Below are 22,419 nucleotides of genomic sequence, written 5' to 3' on the forward strand. Positions count from 1 at the left end.
ACAGAAGGGTGACCGGAAATGACCCACTGGGAACACACTTTCAGGAATGCTATAATTCTAAATTAACTACAGATAGACATGGGCTCCTTATGGCCCAGTGCAGTAAAACATTTTTCATCTTAAACAATTAAGTGAAAATATTCCTGATACTCCACAAATTTTCATCCAATGACATAGAATAATTCATCACATAGATTCATCCTAAACTTAAGGACATTTCCCATCATTGCTGTTTAAACTTCTAATTTATTGTTCAAATGCTTAGTCTGACCAAGCAGCCGACCAGGGGAACAGCAGCCGCGCCAGGGATCCAGCCTCCTGCCATTCCAGCTCAGGCAATGTTTCCCGGCCAACCCAGGGGCCCACGGCTAGAGAGGAAAGCTCCCCCCTTGGAGGTAAAATCTGACAGAGATCCCCAGAAATTGGGGTTTTTCCTGGGTCAGATCCTCACCTATATGCAAGAATATGGACGCAATTTTCCAACCCAGGGAGTACGAGTCGTCACCCTAGCCCTAGAAAGGGCAGCTGTCAGATGGGTGGTGACCCTCCACAATGTTTTTTCATTTCTTATTCGAAAGCAATATGGAGAGAAATGCTATTTTCAAAATATTTATTTTAACATAATTACAAAATGTACCAGAAGCCAACAGAATCTCATAGATTTATTTTCAAAATAATTTTATATGATATTATCTTGTAAAGTTTTGTCGTTTCCCTAGAATAGCATTTAATACATACATGCACACACAAAAACATACACATGCATATATACATATTGTATGCAGACTTATAGGACAATTTTTAAATGTTGAATATGTTAATGTGATATTGACTTATATGCCGAAACTTTGAAATCTGATTGTCTGTCGTACTGCACATGGAGGGTGGTTAAAAGAATAAGAATGAAAAATTGGAAAACTGGCATCATTCCAGGTAGTAAGGACTGGCTTTTGGGAATGTGTTGCTTACCTGTGCTAGAAAAGGAAATATTTTCTAGTAATCATAGGATGAAGCAATGGGGGAAATATTTTATGAAATCTTACAAAAATATGTTGCATTTGATTACTGTACTATATAGTATTACATGATATTTTACTTTATTTTATTTTAAGTGACCATGAATTTAAGGTATTTTTTTTTTCATTCTTATTTTTTGGATTGATGTATATATTGTATACATATGTATTGTATTGTATTAATGTATAATATAGTATTGTATATATTGGGCAGTTTTAAAATAAATAAAAACTTTAAGGATACTTTTAAAAGTTCAAGATTTGAATTTTATAATTCACTTATAATTCCCCTTAAAATTAAGAACTCCAGCATTACATAATCACTCCATCCAATGTATCTGCTGATTCCCATTAAGACATCTTTGAGTGAATTAAAGATTTGGCATTCCTATTCTCCCTCTCATTCCATCAGAAGTAAGGTCAGTGTAGTTTGTACATTTTAGAAACTCAGCTAAGAAATTTAAGAAGATTTATATATAAATATAAAAAATCCTAATGTGACTTTGGGGAATGATTGAAATCTGAAACACATCAGCCAATGTTTGCAAGCAACTTGCTGGATCACTTCAGTAGTTGATGGCAACTTAATACTTAATGGCAACTTTCAGTCAAGGACTTTTATATTTTAACTTTCTACTGCTTTTTTGAGATGATTTTTCACAGAAAGGTCTTCACAAATGAATGATTAGGTTGTCTTCTGGTCTCTTTCTAACCAGTTGGACCAACAACTTCAAACCAGAAAATAGCTTAAGAAATAAGAATAATTTAAGAAGACATTAAAAATATCTTTGCTGGGTCTAGGGTGAAACATAACAGAATCAAGAAAAAAACCCTGAATTTTTGAACCTCTCCTTAATAGCTCTTTCACAATTCCTTTATTTCCCATCGTGTTTAACTACTACTTGTAATCTTATATATTGTCCAACACTATTGGAACTACTTTTCACCAAAGGTGAAGCTGATATATGAGTGAGAGATACAGAACCATGAAGAAAATGTTGCCCATGGTTTGGCTGAAGTAGCTAAATTTTTACTCTCTAAAAGTCTACCAATATCAATTGGTAAAATCTGTAGCATTCTAAAGACAGCCCGAACTGAAGATAATATAAAACAGCTTAGCAAAAAGCTTAAATATTTACATTTTTGTTCCACTGGATGTCAGGTTGATATTTTCTAACATTTTAAACATTATCTACCTGGCAGGATAACCAAACTGGAATTTAACCACAACAGAAATCTCAGTGTTTATATATATATTAATAGCTTCCATTTATGAAATATGTGACTGAACTGCAGCTCACTCCAAAACATATGACCTCCTTCCACATACGTTTGACAGCCACTGACAGAGTATTTGCACATGGATGAATGATAGCTGAGGAGATTCTGTCAGACCCAATTATCATATTCCCTTTATAATGAATTTGTTATAGTTATTATAAACTGCTACAATGTTTCTCTTATGAATATGGAGGGAGGGGGGACTGACATGTTCAATTTCTGATTTGGATATTCTAGTTTCACTAGTATAGAAAATTACATTGACTTTTCTGGATGTTCTAGTCCAGTGTTTCTCAACTTTGGCAACTTGAAGATGTCTGGACTTCAACTCCCAGAATTCCCCAGCCAGCGAATGCTGGCTGGGGAATTCTGGGAGTTGAAGTCCAGACATCTTCAAGTTGCCAAGGTTGAGAAACACTGTCAGTCTGTCTGTCCATCCATCCATCCATCTAGCTATCTAGCTATCATCCATTTTGTGGCTTCAAGTCAGTGGTGACTCGAAGGTGACTGCCCGGACTACTTCCCTCAGTTTTCTGGACAAGACGTGTTTTTTTTTTCAAAAGTACTTTGCCATTGCCTATTTCCTAGGCCTGAGAGAGAAACTGGCCCAAGGACACTTAAGTTGGGACTACAAACTCATGGTCTTCCGCTTTCTAGTCTGATGCCTCAGCCACTAATCAAACTGGCTGTCGTATCAAATTTCCTCTCCCTCTCTCTCTACTGGAAATAGTACTGCAGAAAATTGCATGCAAAATTGTTTGGAGGATAAACAGCATCGAGAAAAGAAAATTCTTATGGAAATTAATTGGGTGTTTGTGATATCAATATGTAACCTGCCTTCAAAAGCACAGGCTAATATACACCTCACTGAAAGCAGTGGTAGAGAGAGGCAGCTTCCTGATTTAAGGGCAGATGTGAACCTGCAGCCCATTGAGACAAAGGCAGCAGGCAAACTCTCTGCATCGTAGTGCTCATTTTATGTATATTTCCATATCCATGCAATATCTACTGGCAGACTGTTAGAAAAAGACTATTGATTGTATATTCTGTTGAAATAAGTGAAACTCTTTTATAAAATCACAACCCAACGTACAAAATTATTCTGCACCTATTAATTTTCTCCCCCCATACCCCCTAGGAATTCTTACTATCTTCATGCTTACACAGACTGGAAACTCATCCCTGTCAATCCTTTGAGTTAGGCCAGGTCAGGAAACTGACTCGACAATAAAAGCGTTCGGAGACTGCAACTAGTCCAGAATGCAGCCACGCGAGCGATATTGGGTGTACCTAGGTACACCCATGTCACACCTATTCTCCGCGAGCTGCACTGGCTACCTATTGGTCTCCGGACACAATTCAAGGTGTTGGTTATTACCTTTAAAGCCCTGCATGGCTTAGGACCAGCATACCGCCTACTGCCACACTCCTCCCAACGGCCGGTAAGATCCCACAGGGTGGGCCTCCTTCAGATGCCATCAGCCAGACAATGTCGGCTGGCGGCTCCCTGGAGGAGAGCCTTCTCTGTGGCTGCCCCGACCCTTTGGAACGAACTACCCCCAGAAATCCGGACCTCACCCACTCTCATGGCCTTCAGAAAAGCTGTCAAGACCTGGCTATTCTGGCAGGCCTGGGGCTGTTGACCTCATTGTTGAGGTCCAGCCCCGACTGAAATGAATGTATCTGTGTTGTTGTTTTTAACTTGTCTATTTTATTTTATTTTATTTTATTTTGGTTTTTTTCCCCTCTCTGTAAGCCGCCCGGAGTCCTCCGGGATTAGGCGGCCTATAAATAAAATTAAACTTGAAACTTGAAACTTGAATAAATACTGGAACTCTACTAATATAAACTACAACAACAAATTCTTGAAAACTTGACAGCATTTTCCCTCCCCCTTATACCAATGAAAATCAAGGAAGCAGAATCTTGAGTTTCTTTCTAACATTATCTTCCCTTTGTGGGCTTAGTTCATATTTTGCCAATTGCCATCACAGAACTGCAGTTCGGTAGCCTATACAGGTAGTCCTTGACTTACAACAGTTCATTTAGTGACTCTTCAGAGTTACAATGGCACTGAAAAAATGACATGACCTTTTTCACACTTACAACCATTGTAGCATACCCATAGACACATGATCAAACTTTGGATGTTTGACAATTGATCAATATTTCCAGTGTCTTGGGGTCATGTGATCATCTTTTGTGACCTTCTGACAGGCAAGTTCAAATGGGAAACCAGATTCACTAAACAGTCACATCACTAACTTTACAACTGCAGTGATTCACTCAACAACTGTGGCAAAAAAGGTCATAAAATGGGGCAAATCTCACAACAAATATCTCACTTAGCAACAGACCTTTTGGGCTCAATTGTGGAGATAAGTTGAGAACTACCTGTACTTTATTTTTTAACATGAGGAAACAAACATATAGGAAATCCCACAAACTTTTATAAAAGGTATTACTTTATTGCTGAAGTAATGTGCTCTCCTATGCCGAGCCGAGGTGGCGCAGTGGTTAGGTTGCAGTACTGCAGGCCACTTCAGCTGACTGTTATCTACAGTTCAGCTGTTCTAATCTCACCGGCTCAAGGTTGACTCAGCCTTCCATCCTTCCGAGGACCCAGACTGTGGGGGCGATATGCTGACTCTGTAAACTGCTTAGAGAGGGCTGAAAGCCCTATGAAGCGGTATATGTCTAACTGCTATTGCTATTGCTTTCTGGTACACTGAAATCAATTTGTCTGTCTGTCTGTCTGTCTGTCTATCATCCATCCATCCATCCATCCATCCATCCATCCATCCATCCATCCATCCATCCATCTATCTATCTATCTATCTATCTATCTATCTATCTATCATAACAATCCAGGGAACTAATGGATGCCCTGCTCATTGGGAGCAGCCATCTTGATAGCATTCACACCACTTGTCACTACCTGTCTTCTTTTGCATTTTGTACAGTTTTTTTAAAAAAATTCCCCTTTCTACCTCCATTCCAATTCTACTTACTACCTGGGGGAGGGGGAGAAAAAAACCCACTGTTCTCATCCGTACATACAGCAGTTTGAGAAGATTAAGGTCACACTAATCCAAATCAATGCAACACATATCAAGTGGGTTAAGTTCAGTATATCCACAAATCACCCAGGGTACTCTGGGGAAATCATGGTGTCCTCCTCATCCCAAAATAAACAAGATTCTGGGACCACCAGCCATCTCCATCCAGAGTTACATTTCTAGCCTGCCATTTGCAAGTCGGTCACAACAACATTGCTGTTTTGAACTGAAAGCTGATGAACCCCCCCAAAGCAATCACAGTATATTATATAATAGTGCATGCTGACAGTTCGTTATTGTCAACAGAGATGTTGAAGGTTTTCTCCAGCTGGGCAACTTTGGTGCTGTCACTCTCTCTCAGTCCAATCCCACTTTCAGGGTTGTTGTTTAGGGGAAAATAGGAGGAGGAAAGAATATTAGGTATGTTTGCCACCTTGAGTTACTTATAAAAAAGAATAAAGGCAGGATGCAAACAAATATTTTTTTATCATTTTGCTGAAATGATAAAAGCTCAATTTTTTAAAAAAAAAATCAAAATCCCACTGCCCCATCTTGGGGATCTGATGCCTAGAAAAAAGCCCTCTGGGACCAAAACTTACCAGCAAGGAGGAAAAGCCTAAGCAACGAGAGAACCGATTAAAAAACAACAACAATGGGTGTGTTTGTGTGTGTGTGTGTGTGAAGATATCATGAGAAAGTAGGCATCAGAATGAGGATTAGCACCCTGCAGGACTATGGACAGCTCCAAGGCAGAGAACTTGCTCCAACCACAGTGAGAGCCAAATGGTAAATCACTTATTACCAAGCTCTCTCTTGGGGAGAACTCTGCCTTGAAATCTACTTTTCTGTTTGCTTGGAAGACAAGCTGGAACCTCAAGAAAAGAGGACCCAGTGCTTGCTAACAAGGTGGTTCCACTTCTAATGAATTAAGCTGCTGATCTTGGATCTATCCTAGACCAGTCCTACTCCTTTTGGATTTGGTCATTAACAAATGAGAAGACCTGGCATAATCTAATATCACATGTTCAAAACGTAATTATGGGTCCCCCACAAACTTTTCTTAAACTTCAGAATTCAGAATAGAGCTGGAAGGGGACTTGGATGTCTTCTAATCCAACTCTCTTGCTGACTCTATACCATTTCAGACAAGTGGAAAGACTCAACTCACTTGACAGTGCAATGATGGAAGCGGTGCGAGGCAGAGGGGCATGGAGCACGCTGATCCATAGAGTGGCCGAGGGTTGGTCACAACTGAATGTCTGACAATCAGGACAACACAATGATGAAGTTTTTATCTACTTCCACTTTTATGACCTGTCATAGAACTACTGTAGGATTACAGGTCATGTAAACTATTAAAAGAACAGTCCTATTGTCCTACTCTGTGTGGATAGCCACAGTTATTCCATGTACAAAACACAAACATTTTCCTCTTCTGTTCATGTAATATGATAGATTGTAGGAAAACTGGATTAAATGATCCTATTCCAATGTAGATTCCACTCAGTTAATTTATGATCATCAAGAAAAATACCAGAGAGCAAAGATCTAGGTATCCTCCAAATCTAGGAATAAATGTCCAGAATTCTCGTAATAGTTATAGTGGCTGGGGAACTCTGGAAGCTGAAACCCATACGTCTGGAGGCATCTATAGATATTCTCAGTCATCCAGGTCATGGTTGTCCTAAAGGTGGGTTTGTTTTTTTTGAAAAAAAAACAAACCCACCCTGTGGAACGAACTCCCCGTGGAGATTTGTACCCTCACCACCCTCCAGGCCTTCCGCATAGCCCTTAAAACCTGGCTGTTCCGACAGGCCTGGGGCTAAAGACTTGCAGCCCCACTTCGAATGGTATGATTGTTGTGTTTTTTAGCTGTGTATGGTCTTTATGTTTTGTAACTTTGTTTGTTTTTTTTCCCCTCCCTTGAATTGTGAGCCGTCCTGAGTCCCTCTCAGGGAAAAGGGCAGCATACAAATAAAGTAAATTCAAATTCAAATTCAAAAGGCAACTAGACTTTCTTTGTTCAGTTGCCTTTTGAAAAAAAAATAAAACTTTGGGACATTAATCTGGAGGTCATCCGTATTGAAAAAAACTGTTTTACATCAAAGTGGAAATCTATAAGAATGTTTGTGCGGAGGGTGTGTGTGTGTGTGTATTCCTGTCCTCCCAGAAGGGAATTCTTGATCATCACATTGTAAAATGGTTACATTTTAGCAATGGTGGGATTCAAATAATTTAACAACCGGTTCTCTGCCCTAATGACCAACTGGGTAGGTGGGGCTCAGTGGTCATGTGGGCAAGTGGTCATGGCCAACTCAAGGTCACTCAGGTCGATGGGCGCTTCGCCTTAGCTGTTACAATGTCATAAGGGTTAACCGGAGAGGCAGTTTCTGTAAGCAGGTCAATAAAGATTAGGCTAGAAACAACACTAGAATGTTTCCTTCCTGCCTTCCTTACAGGATTAGCCCTGTAACATGGAAAAAAACAAAAGGAGATTTCTTCCAACAATTGGCTCTCTGAACTACTTAGAAAGTTACCAACCGGTTCTCCTAAATAGGTGAGAACTGGCTGAATCCCACCACTGCATTTTAGATAAGGAAGCCACCAACATTCCATGAAAAAGCCTTGCTTATATAGGTGAAACCAAGACTCATATTGGTCCTTCCAGCCTTAGTCCAGTCTGTTCTGATTGGCAGCACCTCTCTCAAATGCTAACAGAGAGGGGACATTTGCCAATTCTAAGGTTTTCAAGAAACCAAGACCCAGGCTTGGGATTTTCAGGACTTAAACACCATGTTCCATGAGCCAAACAATGCATTAAGATTAGGACTATCCAAAACCATCTGCTTGGATTACAGTTTACCACTATTTCCTTTGACAAATATGAAGACAGACGTAAAGCCAGTATAGACTTACTGGAAATGATCTCATTGATTTATGTGCAGTGACTGAGGGGTTATTTACAATGCAAATAATGATTAAGAGTTGTAATCCACTGTACTTTAAAAGCTCAAAGAACCCACAACTCTAAAGATTAGTTGTCTTACATTGAGTGCCATTATGATTTTTTTTATTTGCAACATTGTTATATTACTATCACTAGTGTTTTTTAATAAAGTTAATTAAATACCTAGAAATTGAACATTAAAACATGTAACTGGCAGATGGATCCATCAGAACCTTTGTAATACATAAGGTAAGTAAATGTAAAAGTTACCCTTGTGCATATGTGCTAGTTGTTCCTGACTCTAGGGGGTGGTGCTCATCTCCGTTTCAAAGCCAGTGCTGTCTGAAGACGTCTCCATGGTCATGTGACCGGCATGACTAAATGCCAAAGGCTCATGGAACGCTGTTACCTTCTCACCAAAGGTGGCTCCTCTTTTTCTACTTGCATTTTTACATGCTTTCAAACTGCTAGGTTGGCAGAAGCTGGGACAAGTAACGGGAGCTCACTCCATTATGCTGCGCTAAGTATTCGAACTGCCCAACTGCCGACCTTTCTGATAGACAAGCTCAGTGTCTTAGCCACTGAGTCACCACATCCCTTTTGTGATACATAGATCTTACTAAAACCTTTATCCTATACAAAAACAATGATAGCCACTCTTATATTATCAGCTTGCTGTACAGACATCAGATCCTGCAGAGGAAAAACTGATAGAATGAATATGCAAATAGCTATATGATATAATCATCAGTGAATCGGATAATAGGCCTAATGCTGGATGTAGTTCTGACAAGTTAAAAAATATATAGTTCAGAAGTTAAATTCAGGGAATAATAGAAATGTTAAAAAAGAGAGATATTTGGATGCTTAAAAAACCAGGTTCAGGCATTTTGCACAACTGTCTCTGAACTCCGAAAGATATACAGGCTCTATTATTATATATCATCATAATTATTGTTGTATATTTTATGTTACATATGTAATGATCAAAAGAGCAAATTTCAACATAACAAAGGACACAAGACCCTGCTTTAGTATCAAAGGAAGGGAATAGCTAGTGAAGACAGGCTCACCTCCACTGAAATTGGAATAAACTACATGAAATATAGACTTGACCTTGACTAGCCTGCTCATGTTTAAAATTATTAGCCTTGTCTACACTCATAGCATTTGCTAAGTTGGCTGATTTGGCTACATTTTTTGTTAATGTGGACCAGCTGTGTATATGCACCGAACGCAAACATACAATAAACAGATTTAGAATCCTGCTCGTAATATCATGGCCAAATTGAGTGACAAACAATAATCAACAAGGGGAAAAAGTGTGCATGAAGGAAAGAGAAAAGAGTGAGAGAGTGAGAACAAATGCCAGAGAGATTGCATTCCAAAATATATTTTTTTAAAAAATTCTACTGGAAACCTTGGCACAGGAAAACTGGAGGAGATGTAATTTAGCTTCGATGAAAAAAAGATGGAGAAACTCTTCTTGTTAGGTCTGGGGGTGAATGCCACTTGCGAAGATACCTCACCTAGCAAATCACAAGGCGGAGAACTCATCCTGTTTCTCAAAAACCTAGCCCTGTGTCAGGTTTCCCTGCTCTTATTTGTAATGCCCTTTGTAGACGATAATAGGAAACCAAGTGTTTAAAACTCAGACCAGGTTTTCAGCTGGGGAAAGAAATCCAAAGATGTTCATTGGGAGAGAGAAGAAAGCCAGATGGCACATGCTAGGAAAGACTTATGCTAAGTAGGTTAATAGGAAAGGAAAGGGAGGGGGGGGGAGGAATGGTGCACAGTTTCATTATTGGCAAATGAACTTAAAGGGATTCGTGCCCCCAGAGTGGACTTAAATATCTGTATCTTGATCTAGGCACAAATATGTATTGTGAGTTTTATTGGCTGTTGAATATATTAAAAATGCAGTTGCTCAAGTTATTGCTAGAAAAAGAGCTGAGGCTAAGAAATTAATGATGAACACGACCTTCAGTATCACTAACATTTTTCCCCGTTTTGTATCCTCCCTCACCTACCCCAACCCACCTGCCTTAAGATGTTATTGATATTGGCAATGCAGCTGTACTGGAACGAATCTATAACAGAATGTTTATACAGGTAGTCTTTGACTTACAACCATTCATTTTCATGACCATTCAAAGACATAACACTGAAAAAAAGGACTTAAAACCAGTCTTCACACTTACAACAATGGCAGACTCCCCATAGACATGTGATCAAAATTCGGGCACTTGACAACTGGCCTATATTTCTGGTGAATGCAGTGTCCCAGGGTCATGTGATCACCATTTGTGGCATTCCCATCTGGCTTCAGGGCAAGCAAACCGAATGGGGGAAACTATATTCACTTAATAACTGTGTGACTCATTTAACAACTGCATTGATTCATTCAACAAGTGTAGCAAAAAGGTAACATTGAGCACAACCTACTTAGCCTTGCTGAGCAGTGGAAATTCAGGTCCCAATTGTGGTCATAAGTTGAGGACTACCTGCACAGTTTCCCAATTTGTCATGCCAATCTATTTGTTGGAATTGTTAGGAATTGGGACAAGTAAAGGAAGGACAGGATAAGATGCAAATGTGATGTTTTACAATGAGGTTATAGACACACACATGCAAACAAAGATTGGTGGTCAAACACCATTTTTTTAAAAATCGAAGAAATCTATGAAAAAAACAAAATCTGTTCACTTGATTAAAATAAAGTTTGAATGAAAAATAATTTGTTTCCCTTTCGAAAGCTATCAAAAGTCATGGAGGCATCTGAATCAACATCTTCCAACCAGTAGCATTGATGGGCTGGATTAAAATTCACATCTCCTCTTGTCTTCCTGACTAGTGAGTAAGGTTATATATTAACAGGACTTCATTTATATGGACAATCTAAAGCTGTTTGGATAAACACCATCTGATATAGAAGTGCTGCTCCACACTGTCCAACTATACAGCCAAGATATTCCAATGGAGTTTGGACTGGACAAATGTGCCACCCTCACCATAAACGGCAGGGGGTGGTGGTAAAAACTGAAGGAATCAAGATGCCTTATAAAATAACTTCAAGAGTCTGAATGAAGACAATCACTACAAATACCTGGGCATCCATCAAGCTGACAACATCAAACACACTGAAGTCGAAAAGAAAGTAAGAAGTGAACACATCATTAAAGTAAAGAAAAATCATAAATTTCAAAGTCAATGAAGAAAAAACAATTAATGCTTGGGCAAATCCAGGCATTCGACACACAGCTGGGACAGTGGACTGGACTCAAACAAAACTCTGGATACACATACCTACAGTCATGTGAAAAAGTCAACTACATCCTCTTTGAATGCTCTAGTTTTATCTAGCAGGACATAGTAAAAATCATTTGGTTCTTAGCAGTTCTTAAAAGTAGGTAAATACAACCTCAGATTAATAATACATGACATATTACATGACATCATCATTTATTTTACAAATAGAAAGCCAAAATGGAGAAGCCATGTGTGAAAAATAAATATACCCCTACTGCTTCCACAGGTATGAAGAGGCTAAATAGCAGCCAGGTGCTGCTAATGAAGTGGCCTTGATCAATTGACCATCAGCAAGTGTGAGTACTTCTATAAAAGCTGAAGTTTTAGAAGTTTGCTGGTCTCCCACATTGAGGTGTGTGTTAACACAATACCAAAGATTAGCAATGATCTTAGAACAGTGGTGTCAAACCTGTAGGCTGGACATGTCACACGTTGGCCATGGCCACCCCTGGTTTAGCGAAGGGGAAAAGTGATATGTCACATGATGACAATGTGATGTTGTGAGTTTGACACCCTTGTCTTAGAAGAAGCAGTTGATGCTGTTAGTCTTTCACACATGGCTTCTCCATTTTGGCTTTCTTTTTGTAAAATAGTGGCATGATGTAATATGTCATGTGTTGTTCATATGAGGTATTCACCTATTTTTAAGAACTGCCAAGGACCAGATGATTTTTACTATGTCCTGATGCATAAAACCATAGAACTCAAAGAGGGTATATTGTACTTAGTTTTTCACATGACTGTGTCTATGTGCATAGATACATATGCATATATACCTGTGTGTGTGTGTGTGTATAGAGAGAGAGAGAGAGAGAGAGAGACAGAGAGAGAGAGACAGAGAGAGAGAGAGAGAGAGACAGAGAGACAGAGAGACAGAGACAGGGAGAGGGAGAGAGAGAGAGAGGGAGAGAGACACAGAGACAGAGAGACAGAGACAGAGACAGGGAGAGGGAGAGGGAGAGGGAGAGGGAGAGAGAGAGAGAGAGAGAGAGAGAGCGAGGGAAGATTACTATATATAGTAGACCTGGGGACAGAAAAATAGAACAGAAAAAAATAGAGAAAAAATTACAAAATACAAAGATCTGCAAATAAACTAGAACAACTCTGGCAAAAGAAAGCAGAGGTAATATCAATATTAACAGGCACCTTGAACGCAATCCCAGAACATCTGGAACACCACTTGAACACCATCAGCATTGACAAAATCAGCACCAGTGCTTTGTAAAAGGCAGTTTCACTTGGAACAGCTTGCATCCCATGATAATACCTTTAATACCATCAAAGAACAACATATGCCTATGGTATCCACCTACTCAGTAGGTGGATACCAATGCCAAATCCAGTCTAAACATCTGGCTGACTGTGCCAACCATAATATATTCAATATATTTGCTGCCTGGCTCCCAATGACTTTAGGCAATTAATGACTTTAGGTAATTATTGCAGCCCAGCTGTTTGCCTAGGATGGATATTTCTTTTCTGGTTTTACATATGAAAATAAAAGAATAAGAGATGGTAAGGTAATAGCACCAGTTGGGACAGAGGAGCTCTGGTACAGCCCAGTGATTTATAAAACTGCAACTTTAGAAGTTCCTGATCCAAGTTTCACCTCTCGTGTACTCTTGTTACATGTCATTAGTCAAGTCCTTCTTAGTGGCATTCTTCCCCAATTCCATCTGAAATACTGGAATAAGTAGCAATATAGATCCATTTTTAAGGACTGTTGGAAGAATTATAATGCATGAGGTGTTTTGTAAATCAAACAAAGTATGAAACTTTATTAATCATAATCTAATAATAGTTTGGATAACAGGATAGAAATGGTGTTTCAAATAATTCCTATTATTTTTATTAATTTATATTTTTCCATTTGTGCAAGAAAATCGGGCAGTATACGGATTTATTTCTTTTCCTCTCTATCCCTACAGCATCCTCGCGAAGTAGATCAGGTTGTGACCCAGTAAATATTGGAAGATTTCCACTTGGCTGAATGTCGATCTGAAGCTGGATCTCTAATCCTATAGTAATCACTATACTGTACTATATCTGTTGCTAATGCTGGTCTCCTGATCTAGTAATACCTCTTTTATCAGATTAAAGAATTTGCTGTTGTGAATAAAAGTGTTCCTTGCCAGTTTATAGTAAAAAAAAATATGCTCAATTTATGACCACAGTTGAGCCCCAAATTTATGTTGTGAGATATTTGTTAAGTAGGTTTTTCCCAATTTTATGATGTTTCTTGCCACAGCTATTAAGGTATTCACTGCAGTTGTTCAGTTAGTAACTTGGTTGTTAAGTGAATCTGGCTTCCCCATTGACTTTGCTTGTCAGAAGGTCACAAAAGGTGATCACATGACCCTAGGACACTACACCTGTCATAAATATGAACCAGTTGCCAAGCACCTGAATTTTGATCATGCGACCATGGGGATGCTGCAATGGTTGTGGGTGTGAAAAAAATGATCACGTCACTTTTTCTAGAGCCATTGTAACATCGAGCAGTCACTTAATGAACTGTTGTAAGTCAAGACACAAAGAAGTTTGCTTAAAACTCAATAATGTATCTTTCTGCACCTGGTTTTTATCTGAAAATGTGGCTTCCAGACATATAACTCTATTTTCTCTAAACTAAATTCACACTGTCTCCCACCACCCTCAACCCCCCCCCCCAAAAAAAAATCTGATGCCAGTGTAAGAATTAATTTTGGAAGGGAGGCAGGGAAGATCCTTTTTAAAATATCTAGAGTCTGGATTTGCCTGTTGCCTGCCTTGTCATACTCCAATCATGCCAAAAATGTGACCCAAACAAGCCAACAGAGCAAACATGGGTGGGAACTCTTCCCCCCCCCCCAAAAAAAAGTAATTGATTCATTTTAATCTAAAGCTAGCAGCTAAGAGGCATAGGCAAATGTCACATACTTCATTGCATGCTTCTACTGTTTGTTTATGAAGATCAAAGGTAATGAAATATTCTGGTAATCTAAGAAGCACAAATCTATCCCCAATAAGATCTAAAGACTGTAATACCATTTCATTTTAAACTGTTCTTATTTTAAGAGTGATGCCCCATTGTCTAACATCTTAACATGTTTCTGCAGTTTTCTGTTTCTGTTTCTGCCTGTTTAAACCACCAAGGTAAGAGAGATTTCTATCACGTAATGCAAACTCCCAATTGTTTTGGAGAAAGAACAAGAGAAGCACATCTTTTAACAATTTATGCATCTGTAAAATGGAAACCTGCATGTACGCAGAGAAATCAGTAATAAAACCCCAGTGGTTAGCCACAGTACTTAATTTTATGAGTTAGGATTTTTTCTTCTTTTTTTTTTCTGTTTTTAAGTAAAAGCATGAATGCTTGAAGAATTCCACATTCCTCAAATCCTGCTTTTCATTTGGGGCTGACAGGCAAAGTTCAGAACACATCATTATGGGAGTTCACAGTCACTGCTAAAGGTAACACTCATATTACAAATGAATTAATAGAAAACACTTACCTTCCCTACTAGCTTGCCTTTCCTGTTCATGCAAAGGTAAAAGTCTGTCTCTCTCCCTTTGATCCGGACTTGACTGCCAAATGTGTCTGTTTCCACTAGAAGCTGGGCTTGTAAAGGAAGAGGAAGAAGAAGGAAAAAAGAAAAAAGGGGGAGAAATTACAAGCATTTACCAGACTGGTCATAGAGTGAATGAAGAAGATGACTTCTTATATGGTCTCCAATTCAGAGACAGAGTATCATTGCTATATGACTGGAGGCATGCAGTTCAAAACGAGCACAACAGCTTTCATAAGTGGTCCATTATACAGTATATCATAAGGAAAACTCACACTGGGATACATAATTGGGGTGTGGGGGGGGTTGAGGTTTTTTGGACAAAAAGACAGGCTGACAACTCTGATCAAAAGAACACCATAGAAATGAGAACAGCATCAGTTTCACACAAAACAAAAACAAAAAACTCACTTTCTTTCAAATTTCAGGGGGCATCTGGATGTTACTGATTCCAGATTGTACTTTATGTCACAATCACAATCCCCTTCCCTCCCCAATCCAGGTAAATCAAGAAAAAAGGGGGGAAAGGTGCAGGGAGGTGAATTGCTACAACTACATTTCTACTGCTACTTTGCGTGGGAGCAAATAAAGCATTAGATTAGTAAGAAAGATGGTCCTGCCACCATAGCATTGTGAGATGGGACAATAACTGCTGGCAAGAACTGGCATCTCAAATAATGGTGCAGCAAATCTTTTGAAAGGAAGTCAGGGCTTCCAATAACTCTCCCCCTTCTCACCATCTAGAAGGGTACCAACTAAAGCCAAGCTGAGATTCCTCAAAAGATATTGTCCAAGAAAGTTTTTGGGATGATTTTCTTACCGCACTAGAACAAAAGATGTCTGCTTGGCTGAATGTTCTCTGAAAATTCTCCATATTAGGTTTTTCCCCTTGCCACACATTATCCTAATAATAGTGTTGGTGAACCTTTTTGGCACCAAGTGCCGAAACAGGATCGTGTGCCGGGGGGGAGCACCAGAAACTGAAGAACAGCTCCCTGGTGTGCAGTGTGGGAGCTCCAGAAACAGGAAAAGCAATTCCCCAGCATGCTTGTGGGCACCAGGATGCTGGCCTTTCATTTCCGGCATGCGCATGCGTGCCAGTCACCTGGTATTCTGGTTTCTGGCATGCATGGATGCGTGAAGACCATGTAGATGGCATGCATGTGCATGCCGGAACCCAGAAGAGCAATGGGCAATGACTGGTGTGCCCGGAGAGATGGCTCTGTGTGACACTTCCGGCACACGTGCCATAGGTTTGCCATCATGGTCCTAATACATCAAAGATGGAACATACATTCCTTGAGTGTCCTTACCCATGTTATTATTTCTTTCAAAGCAAATGAGTCCATGTTTTATCCTGCACTGAAATTCATGCATTAAAACAACAGGGGGCAGGTCATCATTGTGGCCTCAAAAGTAAAAAGAATATGATGCCAATCGCAGCTCACAATAGTAATCATGCCCAAACAGAGTGTGGCATGTGACACCTGCAGCAAAATAATGTATTGTGAGATGTTCCAGCCACCCAAACTTGCCTTCTTTCCGTTTATTCCATACATTTCTCTTCTTTGCACCTCTTCCCACCAAAAACGAGGCAGCATTTAAAGCCACTGAGCAAGTTTCAGGACTTTTTAGGTTGGGTAAAGAGTTTCCTCTACTTTTCCTTAAGAGTTCCCACACACACACTTTTTACATACCCTGACTTCTCTCTGAGCATTTTTATAACTCCATCTTGTTTATGCATAACACAATTTTAGCAATGGGAAGATCCATCTTTGGAAAACGAGTCTGCCAACCGCCTGAAAATCTTTCTGGAGGTTTTAAAATAATCTTTCTATCGTTTCAAAAGAGCATTTGTGGTGGTGGAAACAAATAAGGGCAAGTAATAAAAATTGATAGGTATGTTCTTAATTTAAGTCCGTTGATTTTAAGAAGCCTTGTGCTGCATATTTAGAATAAATAAGTTAACCTCATCTGACCAGACCAAACTCAAACCCTAAATTAAAGCTGATCAAAGACGAAACACAGGGCAACTTATTCACATCATGGTTCTAAGCCGAAAGCAGGCCACCTTGACTGCAGAGAAGTGTAATGAGCCAAGTTCCAGGAACCAGGCTCAGCAGTTTCACAGAGAGCTATGAACAGATGCTTTGGAAAAGAGACAGCAGGTGTTCCTTGGTTTAAAAAAAAATGCCTGTGAGGAAGATGTTAGCAGAGATGGTAAGAAAGACCCGTAAGGAACAGGGAAACAGCTTTGCCAAAGAGTTGTGAGAAAGATACCTTTCTGGGATCCAAGAGAGCTGCTGCCAGTCAAAACAGATAACACTGGGCAGGGAAAGCCAATGGATTAACCCAGTGTGAGGAAAAATTGCCTGTGGGCCAGCATAACTGCACGTTAACTTTGCTGCTTCTGTCTTCCAGTGTTGCTGCAGTTATAGGTCAAATGCTCAGGGAATTCAATCCTTCACCTCTTTTTTTTTAGCTATGTATATAAGGTTGACTGTCAGATAAAAACAATTTCTGGCAAACTCTGTCCTGTAGATTCAATAACAAATCCTAATGACAAAAAGATTGTCTACCTCCCATCCTCCATTCTCTGCAGCCAAATTGTCAATTTCAATCATGTTAAAGCAAATGGCTCGGCCTCTTTTAAAATGCATGTGTACCTCTCCACTCCAAAATACTCCAAGGAAAGCTGGGCAGTTTCAAAACTACAAGATACATCACCTCACTCTTAAACTAAAACAAGTATGAGTAATACCCAGGCTGATTTTAATTTGAAAAGTATCACCTTAAAAAGATGTCAGTTCCCTGCTGTGAAAATTAAAACCATCTGGATGGCGTGATTTCCAATAATTAATGTAGCTCTCCTTTGACACGGTGACTAATTAAAATATGATACCCCCTGGTTTTTTTTCCAAGTACCACATTTGAATTACAATTACAATAAAGCGCCAATAAAATAATGGGAATAACTTTGGAAGAAATGAAAAATATACTTTTCTGCTTTTTTGACTTGGCAAGGAATAGTATAGGCAAAGCTTTATGCTAGCAAGAATTAAGCAAAGGCAAAAGTGAAGCAGGTATCCTTTCTGGAAAAGCACAAGGAACAACTTCCAAATGTATCGAAACAAGAAGCAGTTGCCATCAAGAAACACGTTTGAAATTCACACAATTCAGAAACAACAAACTGGAACAGACAAGAACAGACCTACTAGGAAAGAACTACACCTCATCCTCAGAGATCTCCAGGAGTTGTCACTGTATTGTCATTTTTAATGAGACACATGGGGACAGAATGAAATACCCATTTTAAACTTAACACCAGTTCATGATGAAAAATGATTTTTTTTTTTTATAAACTCACTACATTTTAGAACAGGGCCACTGGCATCCTACTCAAATCCCCAATGGGACTTCTTGCCTTGAAAAAAGGTTACCCTCCTCTAATGCAAAGATCATAAGGTGAATCTGAAATGAGGCAAATGGAATTAGCCCATTTTAGAGGCTGTGAATCCAGGTCTGAGATAGATACATTAACCAATTAGGCAAGGGGGTATACTAAAGAAGGGAAGGCAGTCCAAATTTCATTTATTGCTGTTGTTTATATACTAATCATGAATATTTTTTGTCCTGTTGGAGTGCCAGCAAAATTTGCAGCCACATTTCTGAAATTTGTATAAATTAGCATTAAACCAAGGAGTAAGCTTATACATACTAGTGCCCTCCTACAGTTTTTTCAACTTTTTTAAAAAAGTCTGTATGGTAGAATACTGGTAGTCCTCAGCCTAGGACCACAACCGAGCCCAAAATTTCTGTTGCTAAGTGAAATATTTGTTGAGTGAGTTTTGCCCCATTTTACAACCTTTCTTGCCACCATTGTTAAGTGAATCTCTGCAGTTGTTAAATTAGTAACACAGTTGTCAAGTGAATTTGGCTTCCCCACTGACTTTGCTTGTCAGAAGGTTGCAAAGGGTGATCACATGACCCCAGGAAGTTGCAATCATCATAAATATGAGTCAATGGCCAAGCATCTGAATTTTGAACACATGACCATGGGGATGCTGTTACAGTCATAAGTGCAAAAAATGGTTATAAGTCACTTTTTTCAGTGCTGTTGGTAACTTTGAACAATCACAAAATGAACTGTTGTAAGTCAAGGACTACCTGTAATATTTTTTAAGCAGCATCATATTTTCCATGAATTACCAAGAGAGACACATTTGTGACATGGATATATACATTTGCTTGATTGAAAGAAACAGTGAAATAGATAAATACCACTACAAAGGTGAGAATTACATATTACACTACAGCAACAAATATTACTGAAAATCTATAGACCTGACTTCTTCGCAGAATGGGAGGGGTTATTTGCATGAGAGAGGGGGTGGAAAGGAAAGAGTACTTAACCACTGCGGCACAACTTCCAATCCTAGCTAAACTTAATCCCCAGGATACCTGGACCCACATTTGCAAAATAAACATAGGCTGGAACTCAAAAGAGTAAAAGCCTCAAGAGGAAGGAATTTCAGAAGAAAAAAATAGCAAGCAAGGGAAACATTATACACATATATTCTTCCCCCAAATCAATCTCTTCTGAATCAAATTTAACGTATGAGATTTGTCTCTTGAGGAAAAAACCAACTGCAATGCACTCCTTCCATTAGCTAATTCAAGAGTAGTGCCAACAGACTTGTAAGCAAATTCAATCACTGAGAAACAAACAAATGTATAATTCTTTTTATCTACACAGCATAAGCAACCGCAATTTCAGATGCAGGTCCAGATAAACAGTCCCTACATTTTATGATTGTGAAAATGTTCAAAAAGAGTTTATTGTAAACAAATAATATATCACCACATATGTAATGTACCATATGTACAAATAGTTGTGGCTGGATGGATTTAAGAGGTCTTTAGAAAGGCAGAGATGAGAAGTCTAAAAAACAGAAGTATATGGATATGGTGGAAGCAAGGATGATTTGCAAGGATAGAAAGATATGGAGAGGAATAGAGGGTGGTATTAATATAAACAAGATTTAGTCAAATTTCCTTCCCTTGTCTCCTACATGTACTCTTTTTCGCTCTTATTGTTTCTTAGACTTTTTAAAGTTTCTATCTAAAAATTTGGGTGCAGCAATTTGAGAATCCCTGGCAAAATGAATAGTTTCCTAAGGTACGCTGGATCTTGTTGGAAATTTCCACAAGAATCTATTAATTTGCTTCTCCAATCCCACTCTTTTGCAACCCCTCAAACTATATCTTGTATGCCGCCCGGAGTCCTTCGGGAGTGGGCAGCATACAAAACTAATAAACAACAACAACAACAATATCTGGAGCAGAGGTGATATTCTGCCAAATCACCCCGGTTTGGGCGAACCGATAGTGGCGGTGGCGAGAGGCTCCACCCACCTGTCCAGACGTCATCACGGACACTGTGCGCATGTGCAGAAGCGCTGCACGTGAGCGAAGGTAAGCGGATTTCATGCCTGATCTGGAGGGATCTGTTCTGAGGAGCATGGGGGCATGCGAAGGAATGCAAAGGCAACATAGCCTATATTATGAATGAAAATTATGTTCTCTTCATTTGGGATACAAACCAACTCTACCTGCAAAGAGAAATTGTCACTCAGTACCATTCAGAGAATCAGTGAAAAGGTGAGCCTAACTTGTGGAACTTGAATGTTTTCTTTTCTTGTTTTCTTTTAATTCAAATGCCTGTCCTATAAATAAAACTGTCTGCGTTATATTTACAAGTAGGTGAAAGGACAAATTATCTTGCTTTGATCACCTAATACTTTTGGATTAGTCTTGATGGCAGTCGTTCAGAGACATGCCACGCACATGGTGCGCTTGATGCACGCTACATGTGTGTGCAAGTTTGCTGCTGCTATGCATGCATGCGAGCTTGATGTGCACTACACGTACATGTGCAGCACTAAAAAAATGCTTCTGCACATGCAGAAACAAGATAGCGGTGCCTACGGTGGAGCAGAGAGAACCAGTTCGGGAGCATGGCAGGCCGAATTACTACCTACTCAGCCGAATTGGTCCGAACTGGTAGGATCCCATCTCTGCTACAAGGTTAAAAAACTTCCCTCAATTAAATGGACATCTAGGCTTTTGGGGAACAATAGAGACGTGGTTCTACCACTGTCCTCTTCCAGGATTATTTATTTATCTGCCTGCCTGCCTGTCTGTCTGTCTGTCCAATAGTCCTCAAATTTCCTGGTAAGCTCTCATCCTACTAAGGAAAGATTCCACCTTATTCCCCCTTGGAAATCACTGAATCCTAATAGAATTTTCTTGCTCAAAAATAATGTAAAAAACTCAACTAATTCAGATATTTTTGGTGCATTAGGAAACAAGCTCTATATTTCTATAAAGGGATCCTTTCTCTGTACAATGTATGAAAATGTGTGAAGCAACTCTTAAAATACCCAAAATAGTATTTTCAACCACAGCTCACATTTAGAACCCTAATTTGAATGTTGCCACACATGATAGAAGGAGCCTGTAAATAATAAATATTATGAATAGTATGATTATATAAATCATATTCATCATTTTCCTTTCCCCTTATTCTAATCTAGTGCCAGAGGTGGTATTCAGCAGGTTCTGACCAGTTCTGGAGAACCCGTAGCAGAAATTTTGAGTCGTTCAGAGAATCAGTAAATACCACCTCTGACTGGCTCCGCCCCCATCTATTCTCTGCCTCCTGAGTCCCAGCTGATCGGGAGGAAATGGAGATTTTACAGTATCCTTCCCCTGTCACGCCCACCAAGCCACGCCCACAGAACTGGTAGTAAAAAAAATTGAATCCCACCACTGTCTAGTGCATAGGAGATGTTGAAGCAACAACTACTAAGGATGGGGGGAAGCAAGTATCTTTTCTACAACTTCTCATCTTGAGTTACAAAGCTGTGGATAATGCAACAAAAAGAAAAGAATAAAAATGATCCCTAAGAAAAATCTTGGCTATACGTTTAATATTTCCAATCTTTTCCAATCCTGTTCCCATGTTTAATCATAAATAAATACTCTGCTCATATTTTTTTCACAGCATGCTTAATATTCTCTTTCAGAGGAAGGGCTTGCCCCAAAGTCATTGGCCCTACACCCTACACTGAGATTTGCTCAAAATAAGGGGAATTGGTATTTTCAAAGAAGTGAGGTGGATAGGTTAAATTGGTAAATCAAGCCTGACGAAGTGGCACTTATCTAAAAAATATCCTCATTTTCACTACTGAGGTTTC

The 22,419-nt window shown here is 39.3% G+C and overlaps 1 protein-coding gene across 1 annotated transcript in view; it reads right to left on the reverse strand.

Moving 5' to 3' along the window:
* Positions 1-22,419, reverse strand: part of FGF18 (fibroblast growth factor 18) — a 139,445-nt gene that overhangs the window by 9,624 nt on the left and 107,402 nt on the right. The window contains 1 exon segment of the mRNA XM_032214414.1: positions 15,107-15,213. Within this exon segment, the coding sequence (XP_032070305.1) occupies positions 15,107-15,213 (107 nt within the window).

Source organism: Thamnophis elegans, chromosome 3 (genome assembly GCF_009769535.1).
Source record: "Thamnophis elegans isolate rThaEle1 chromosome 3, rThaEle1.pri, whole genome shotgun sequence".
NCBI lineage: Eukaryota > Metazoa > Chordata > Lepidosauria > Squamata > Colubridae > Thamnophis > Thamnophis elegans.